The 9690-nt window shown below is 38.9% G+C and overlaps 1 protein-coding gene across 2 annotated transcripts in view; it reads left to right on the forward strand.

Moving 5' to 3' along the window:
• dlgap3 (discs, large (Drosophila) homolog-associated protein 3) overlaps positions 1-9467 on the forward strand; it is a 224162-nt gene extending 214695 nt beyond the window's left edge. For both annotated transcript variants that reach the window (XM_048201512.1, XM_048201511.1), the window contains 4 exons: positions 3827-4305; positions 4474-4565; positions 7182-7328; positions 7830-9467. In XM_048201512.1, coding sequence (XP_048057469.1) covers positions 3827-4305; positions 4474-4565; positions 7182-7328; positions 7830-8114 — 1003 coding nt within the window. In that variant the 3' untranslated portion in view covers positions 8115-9467. The remainder of the gene's footprint in view (positions 1-3826; positions 4306-4473; positions 4566-7181; positions 7329-7829) is intronic.
• The last annotated feature ends 223 nt before the right edge of the window (positions 9468-9690 follow it).

A 9690-nucleotide genomic window follows, 5' to 3' on the forward strand; every position in this document is an offset into this window, starting at 1 on the left:
AAGATAAATTAAATTTTTCATTCGAGGGCACCTTTAAAATAAAGTGTAACCAATTTTTCTGTTTTAAATATGATTAAAAAAAAAAAAAAAGCTTTGGAAGCCAATAACTGTTTCAGGAATTGTTAAATTTAAAAATAATAAATAAGTAAATGGTGTTCTTTTTCAGTGAATTAAATAGACACACAACTAATCACTGCAGTTACTGACTGGTTGTTCATATGACGGTGTGTTGTTATGGGTTTTATAATGATCATAGCATTTTATAATGTTTATGTATGCTACATAGTAACAATTTAGTATTGTTTAATATATAGTTCCCCCAAAAAACGTTCGGTAGCAAAATGTTTGCATTCCCTTGAGAAACTTTAGGGCTTTTCACATTGCGGTTAAACCTGGGTTATCGTCATTCTAAACACCGCTTTTAACCCCTGGTAAAGGAACGTTTACACTGAAAATGCGAACCCTGAAACCCTGCTCCGACTTCGCATTGCGGTGACAAATTTGTACAGTATGAAACGATGCAGAGTTAGAATGTTACAGCTAGACGCAACAGAACCAATCGCATACTCATATTTCAGTCATGGATATATATTATATTTTTATCCCATCTCATATTTTTTTTCTATCACCATGTTGATTTAGTGGCTCAGTAGAATTGTATTTTTTTCTTCTTCAGTTTTTGTATTTATTAAAAGTACTAAAAAGAATAATTAAGTCCTTTACAATTCCCATCCTATATATATTAAATTAAAGGTGTTAAAATTTTGGCTTGTTTTAACCCAGCGTTTGGGTTAAATGTTTGACCCAATCTGCTGGGTAGTTTTATTTAACTCAACTATTGTTTAAAAATTACTATATTGCTCACTTAAAATGAACACAAAATAGGCTGGAAATGAACATTTATTAATATGTTTAATCGATGAAGATTTATTAATATTGTGTGTATTTTAATAAATTCTTATTAATAAATGTTCACCTTTTGATTATTATTGTTGCCTCTAGTAATTATGTATCTGATTTTTAATTTCCAACCTATTTTGGGTTCATTTTAAGCAAGTCATATAGTAATTTTAAATCAATAGTTCAGTTAAATATAACTACCCAGCAGGTTGGGCAAACATTTAACCCAACCGCTGGGTCAAAACGAGCCAATCACTGGGTTTGTCCATATTTAACCCAACTTGGGTTGTTTTTAACCCAGCATTTTTTAGAGTGTGTTTGTAAACATGTTAAAGAATTTGCATGTTGTTGGGACTATGCAGTTTAAGGTAACATTAATACATTTCATTGTTTGATTTTAAGAACAATCTTTATGTTGGATCGCTACTTGATGTCCAGTGTAAAGTCTAAGCGGTTGAGAACAAGTGCACTGTTAGATTTGATTTGTTCAAATCTAACAGACATGTACTAAAAGCTTTCATGGGCTCTTTAAATATAGCTCTTATATTACCCTTCTTTCTCCTAATTGGTGAAAAAGTAGTCAGGGTTGGTTGGTTTATTTCTAAGGTGGGGAGTGTGAATGTGTCACAGTGTTAGATGAGCAAGAGGTGCAGGTGCAAGGTTCACACACACGCAAGCAAACGCACATGCAGTGGGTGTACGTGCTAGGAACACGGAGTGAGGTGAGAGGGTATAATTAGGCAGCCATTACGCAATACAGCAAAACCTGTGAAGTGATGTCATTGTCACTCATCCACTTTGTGCCTTTTGGTCATTAATTACCATTGTCAGCCTCTTTCTTGATTTTGCAGAAACTTTGTTGGTCTGAAGTCATTAGGTTCATGCATTTTTGGCATTAAAACATTTATTAAACGAGTGGTCCAGGTTTAGTAGTACAAGCTCAATCAACAGTATATTTGGCATAATGTTGAATTTCCACAAAAATAATTTACATGTGTCCTTTATTTTCCTCAAAAAAAAAAAAAAAACACTTAATGGAAGTGACTGGGGCAAATCTGTCAACATTAAAATACTTTCAATAGTACGGCCACAAGATGTAAACAATATGGGTGTTAATATTTTTAGAGTGGAAAAAAAAATCTCTCTACAAAGTTGCATCCAATTTTAACAGCTTTGCTGCTATGACAATGCAAACCCTAAAATTGTGATTTTTAAAGCTTAAATAAAGAAATTTAACAGAATTGTACATGCTTTTGTAAATGTATGAGCTTCACATTTCTGTATTTAAATCCTTCATAAATTGGCCCCATTTACATCCATTGTAAGTGTCTCACAGTAACTTCAAATTTTGCTTTGTTTAAAGAAAACAAGGGACAAATTGAAATTATTTTTTGTGGTAGTCAACATTATGCCATAAATGCGGTAAATATTATCACAGGGGTGACGAGAGTTAGTTTACGAGATGAGATGAAGCACACGATTGAGTTCACAAGAACAAGATGAAATTTTTACCCAGTATTTTTAAGAAATCCTCAATGATGAAAAATAGTCTGCAGATACATTTGAAATGTTTTAACCAATCTTGTAATTAATGTAATTTCAGTTCTACTTTCTGAGTATGAATTATCATATGCAGTAATAAGTAGTACTCTCTCAATATTCAAAGTGCAAACAGAGACCAAATTTTTCTTCAAGCATGATACAGAGCTAAGAGATGGTTACAACTACAGCCGAGCCCAAGATAGCTTTCATATTGGGAGATATTTGCATGCATCAGGGAGCCGCTTTCAAAATGCAGGGTTTTAAAATAACTTTTGAATGCGTGCTCGCGTTTTACTTTAAAGGTCCCGTTTTTCGCGTTTTTTTGAAGCTTTGATTGTGTTTATAGTCTGCAATATAACATGTGTTCATGTTTCGCGTGTAAAAAAACACAGTATTTTTCACATAATTTACTTATCTGTATACCGCTGTTTCCACTGTCATAAAAACGGGCTGATGACTTCCTTGTTCTATGAAGTCCCTCCTTCAGAAATACGTAACGAGTTCTGATTGTGCCAGCGGTTCCTGTGTTGTGATTCGTCAGCAGCTTAGCGAACCTTGCCCAGGAAGGTCACGCCTCTTACCATAACGTGGAGATGCACGCGCTCAGTGTTATTGTAAACATGTCTTTAATTTTACCCTATCAATTTGAGCCGGAATCAGACCCGGTGATTGGACTGCGGGATGAAAATAACAGCGTTTCGACGACATGGTGACAAACACACTCTACAAACGCAACTCTTGTGTATTCCTGTGGGCGGAGGTTAGTCAAAAAACTGTTTTAGTGACGTCATTAAAGGAGGAAGTAGAGGGATGTAGTCCAAACTGGCCGTTCGATGTAGGCGACTTCTGTTAAATAAAATATCTCGCTTGGCATTGCACTTTGAGCTTTAAAATTTTACAGATTTTATTTATACTCTAACAACAACATTACACACTAACTAAAGTTTGAAACATGGGATCACGAAGAACGGGCCCTTTAACGTTCTGTGTTGTGCAACAAATCCTCTGCCATGGTCTTGTCAGTCATCTCGTCACTTACTCTCGTCACATGATCACTGCTGCACTACGTACGACTGTGTTGGATGAGCTGGATGGGATTGAAGCGATGTTATCCAACTGAATTAAATGGTTTTTATTTCTATAAAAAGCAAAATGACAGTGGAAGCGTAATGTAAACGTAGCAGTGGCATATTCTATCCTAAACTCACCCTCACACTCCGTCAAGGCAATAACGCGAGACAGCTTTTCACCTCAACGAGAAATCTGGTCACATGTTAATCTTGTGAGATCTTGTGTCACATCCCTACTATATCAAAAACGACATATAGTTATATCGGTCTACCACTACTTTTGAGTTTAATTGTCCTGTTGTTATTTGCTCCAGACGAGCCCGTTTCAAACGCTCCAACAGTGTGACAGCGAGTGTCCAGGCTGATCTTGAGACAGAGGGTTTTGGTGGGCTGACCGTTCCCACTCAAGACAAGGGCCTGCAGTTCGGCTGCTCATTCCAGCGGCACTCGTCTGAACCGGAATCAGCCGGTCAGTTTGCAGAGTACCGCACAGTGCACACACAGGGCCAGTGGGCCTACCGTGAGGATTACCACAGCGGTTACACCACCGAGCCAGGCCCTCCAGAACTGAGGGCCCTGCCCCGCTCTCACTCCCCTCTGCCCCTGGCCCCCGAGCGCGGAGTGGGAGGTTGGAGCGAGGGCCCGCGGAGCCTCCCAGATTCGGGGCGAGCCTCACCCTGCTTACGGGATGGAGAGTTCTTCCTCCGGCTCCTGCAGACAGAGGTAGAGAGGATGGAGGGATGGTGCCAGAACATGGAGAGAGAGGCAGAGACGAATGAACTGCCGGAAGATGGTGAGTGAGGAATAACAGAAGATATGGTTAGAGCAGACGTGACATTGACTAAGTGCCCCAAAACTCTTATTTTGATTTCATGGGGTCTTGGATCTGTTGTGTTTTGCCCACAGTTCTTTCTTTCTAAATGTTTTTTTCCCCCTCTGATTGGTTTGTTTTGTGGTTCAGTGCTGGAACTCATCAGAGGAGCTGTCGGCAGTGCTCAGATGCTCATGTCACAAAGAGTCCAGCAGTTCTTCAGGATGTGCCAACAGAGTGTGGTGAGTGCTTTGTAACTCTTTCTGTTGTGGATAAAAGGGAGGACGTCCTTACTTACCTTTATCTTATCTTTTTATCTTAAAATAACCACCAAAATAATACAGATGGTAAAACAAAAAGCCATATGATGACAGAGATCATTGCAAATTTGACAGGATTATACAGTATAATAGCAAATAATATTATGTTTAACCATTTACAGTTACATTTAATGAATCTTGCAGTTAACAACAGGTTTTTACTGTAGCATTTTACATTTTTTTTGTTAAAAAATAAGACATTTTAGTGGTGAGTGATAATCACAGTTCATTAACTGTTTGAATGAACTGATTCACTAAAATGATGAAGTGATTTACTAAAATGAATCAGACCTCTCAACACTAATGGCCATAGAGTCTATAGAAGTTTCTTTCTCTATAATGTCTCTTTCTCTGTGATTTCTGAATTAAGCACTGCTGTGATGACGTATTTTACTAGGCCATTCCAGAACAGCAACATAGTGTGGCCCATCTGGTACATGTGGTTTACACATTAACACATTAACCGAATAAATCCCTCAACAAAAAACTCACGTGACTTGACAGTGGATGTGATTGGATAACATCAGCGAACCAATTTCATTTCACAGCATCTCAAATGTTGGTTTGATCCTTCTGAAATGCATGAGCCAAAGTTTGTCATCAAAATGATTTGGTATAATGACCTCCCAGATGTGTCTCACATGATTGCATTCCTAAACACCAGGCATCTGAACGCAAGATTACATGACAGGCGTTTATTGCGTTCTGTCTGTGCGTTCTGAGATGCAAGTCAGTTATGATGTAGGAAAAAAGAGCCTCAGTGGCTTCCCCGATTGCAGCCACTTCCATTTTTATTAGTTATTTTGTGCCAATTTCCCAGGAAGTGACAATTTTGTTCTCTTGAACACATGGGATGGAAACGCTGCTTTATTTTCTTTTTTTCTTTTTTTTTTTTTTATATGCAATATTCCAATTTTTAAATTGAGTTTTTCTGTTCGGTGTGATAACATTTAATGTCCCTGACAACCTGTTTACTCAGATAACAATTTTTGGTTCTCAGGACGTTTGTTTTTGGTTCCCAGAAGGATATTTTTTTTAAGTTTTTTTTATTGGTTAGCCATTAAAGTTTTCTTAACATTGCCAGAATGTTAGTTTTTGGTTTGTATAACGTTATTCAAATGTTAATCTAACATTCCCAGAACGTTAGTTTTTGGTTTCCAAAACATTATTTTGTTAAAGTTTTTTTTTTTTTTTTTGCCAGGAAAGTTTTCTTAATGTTATTATAACGTTAGTTTTTGGTTTGTATAACATTATTCTAACATTATTTTAACGTTCCCATAATGTTATGACGTTTCCCTAACCTCTTTAATCTGATGTAATTACCCGGCAATCGTCCAGCACATGCATGACCCAGGCTTTAGGAGAGCGCCATGGAAAATGGATCTGTATGGACACCTATGATCAGTATTATAAAAAACATAGGCCCGTTTTCACAGACAGGGCTTAGCCTAAGCCAGAATTATGCCTTAGTTCAATTAGGATATTTAAGTAACTTTAATAAACGTACACTAGAAAAAAAAATTACTGGTGTGCATCTTGAGACAAAACAATGACAATGACATATTTTAAGATCTGTCAGTACAAGTTGCTTTCAGTTAAAACAGCTCAAACATGCATTTTAATCTAGGACTAGCTTAAGCCTTGTCTGTGGAACCGGGGGATCGTGTTTTTATTAACGTTAATCAATAAAAATCATCTGAGCATGTCAACCATCATATGTAAGATTAAATAAGACTCACTAAAGACCAGTGCACGTGCTGGAAGCACGCAGTAAATGAAGATAGAAACAAACCAACAAATGTATTATTTCTGTTTTCACTATGAGTTTTGATTTATCTGTTTTCTATATTTTAGTAAATGCTGTATTAAACTAATTTCAGGGCTCTATCATTACACAAAATCATCTGCAAACTTTTAGTTGGAAAGATAGTTTACATGGTTATAAAAACAACAAGAAGGGAACGTTTTGTATAAGTTATTTTCAGGTTATTTTAAAATAACCACCCTGCAACGTTCTGGGAATGTCATTTTATGGTTGCAAAATAATAACCAAAAAAAAAAAAAATCATTAGGGAACGTTCTATAAGTCATGTTTAGGTTTTTAAATAACCACCCTGCAACGTTCCGGAAACGTTATTTTATGGTTGCAAAATAAAAACCTAAAAATAACCATTAGGGAACGTTCTCTATAAGTTAATTTTAAAAAATAGTTTTTTTTGGTTCCCAAAAAAATAACCAAACGGGAACCAAAAACGAATGTTAGGGGAACGTTCTGTGTTTGCTTGGTAGTCATATGTAACCACTTGTCAGCAACCGCCTTTTCAAGACAAGTAAAATCTTTTATAAATACACTGATGTATTTTATGCGGTAGAGTAAAACATGAAAATATCTTGGGGTATTTAACAAAAACTCATTCAAAAGACTTCAGGACGATGAAAACAGAAGCGCTGAAATACAACTAAATCATTTCCGTGTTTTGGCCTACAAAAATATGTCATCCCTGCAGCACTCTATAATATCCCCCACTCTTCTCTCAGGATCCTTCATCATACCCTCAGCCCACCACTCAGGATCTGGCCAGTTATTGGGACCTCCTCCAGCTAGCCATCGAGGACGTCAGAGTGAAGTTTCAGGACCTCCAGCGGCTGAAGGACTCGGGCTGGCGGTTGCCTCCTGAGAAGAAGGTGAGAGTGGAGATCCGCTCTGCTCCAGTCACTGCACAGCTCCACTCCAGTGCCAAAACAGCAGTGGGCAGGAGACGCGCTCATGTGCTGGGCCCCAGCAGCTCTCTGCCATCACACAAACACCTCAGCAAGAAAAGGAACTAAACTAGAGGGGGAAAAAAAGACATGCATGTTCTGGAATAACAGCTGAATTACTGCCTAAAGACCTGTTCATTTGCTTTGAGATATTAAAGCCTAACAAATATGTAACTAATATCTCTGTTTTCTTTCTTTTTACTGTCTGCTGCTTCCACAATTTCATGTCTCATCCTAAATACACTAATCCAAATCATTCTTATGTTGCAACTTCATGGTGCCGTCCCTTCTCCGTATATGTCCTGGTCTCCATCCTCTCTGACATATGCTTGTACGTGTGCGTTTTCGGTGTCCTTCCCCGCGTTCCCGTCCATCCCTGCATTGGTCATCCATGCTGTCACGCCACTCCCCTGCTCTTCCTCTCAGGAGGACAAGAAGGTTCCACCTCCATTACCAAAGAAGCCCATCGGTGGCGTAACGGGCAGCCTGAGAGCCGACAGCACAGCCGAGGCCGGAGGCATGCTGGTGGTCTCGCGTGGACGTAGCGTCCCCGAACGGGAAAAATCGCTGGACGTGGGAGAACGGCAGAAGCTGGAGACGCGGCGCAGGCTGCTCCAGACCAAACGCTCCGCCTCTTTCCGCCAGAATTCTGCCACGGAGAGCGCTGACAGCATCGAGATCTACATCACAGAGGCTCAGACGAGACTCTGAATCAGTCAGACCCCTCCAGACCCCCGGAAACAACCACTACGGCTCTTCTCTGGCCCTCCGCACAGATGTTCAGAGAGCGAGTCCAATCACTCACTTTAGTGTTGATAGAGAACTAGAGATGGCCTACTAGTATGCTGCTGGCGTTTGGATGTGAGCTTACACATTTTACTTTGTTTTATTTTATTTTTTTTGTTGAGCAAGTGTTATTATTCACAGAAAAAGGGCTCAACCAGCACAACCAAGTGTTACAAGATTGAGACTTTTGTAAGTCCACAAAATATATAAACATCTTAGGACTGTTTTAATGAACCACGGCAACACATACGGGTGCAATATCACATATTAAAAGGATCTTATCTTGTTATTTTAAATAATAGACATTGTTTTGATATAATCTTGGCTGTGTATGTGTTTCTTAATCGATTCCACAGTGCGGCGGACATAGCCCCTTTCACTGTGACACAAGCGCACTCTTGTGGCCAGAGTAGAGCAATGCACCCTGATGTAAATTTTGGGCCTGAAACTGAATGTCTTAGCAGTGCAGTAGTAAAACTCAACAACGTTTGCAGTAAAAATAAATGCCTTTTTTTAAAGCCAGTTATCAAATTGTCACAGGGATTGGTCTCCTGTATAGTGCAATATCACTTTGCAATTGCATTCAGGCTTCTCGTCAGCCCAGTGAGAAGACACACTCCTTAAAAACAACAAAAACATTCAAGCTCTGAGGCAACAGCCACGCGTCCTGAAACAGGATGGTCTACATCATAATACTCTTCAAAAACAGCAGCGGTTGTCCCAGGGGTGCAGAAGACAATCCTTAATTTCACACTTGACCTGCACACTGATAAATGAACATTCAGAGGGAAGCGGAAGCATCTTGTTCATTTCACCCCTCTGCCTTTTTTGTAACAGATGAAAAATGTGAAATCAATGTAGCTTCTACATTTTGCCTGAGTGCTTTAATTTTATTCATTTTATTATTTATTTATTTTTAATTATTTGTTCTTTTTCTGGAGAAATTAAAGGTGCAATATGTAGGAATTTTGCAGGAAAATATTCAAAAACCACTAGGCCAGTGTTATATATTTTGTTGTAACGTTATAACATTTTTAACACACTCAAATGTATCTAATATGATAAACAGCGCTGTGTTACCTCATACTCATGACCGGAAAAGCGGAAGCAGCGCCGGCGACTGCGGCACGATAAAAGTTCCTCTGCTCACGGCATGTGTTGCGCAATCGCTCCAGCGGCCTCGTTCAGCTCCCACAACACTAGGTCCTGCTCTGCTTCATACTACAGTAACGTTAATAATCGCACCCTTGAACATGATTTCTGTCCGAGACCTATCCAGATTCTTTTCCACCGGCTGTGAGGTGAAGACCACATGTCCCAAGATTCAAGCTATGCCCTTGTTTTGAATAGGCCTCTAGCGACCTCTAGTGGACAGAAAAATCTTACATATTGCACCTATAATCAAATCACATTTTCTGATTAGTTCCAGTTCCATTTTCCAGTGGTCTGGCTCACAACTTGTCTCATTTAGGCTAAGTTTACACGACAATGATGTACTAAA

The sequence above is a fragment of the Megalobrama amblycephala genome, linkage group LG9 (assembly GCF_018812025.1).
Source record: "Megalobrama amblycephala isolate DHTTF-2021 linkage group LG9, ASM1881202v1, whole genome shotgun sequence".
In the NCBI taxonomy this organism is placed as follows: Eukaryota; Metazoa; Chordata; class Actinopteri; order Cypriniformes; family Xenocyprididae; genus Megalobrama; species Megalobrama amblycephala.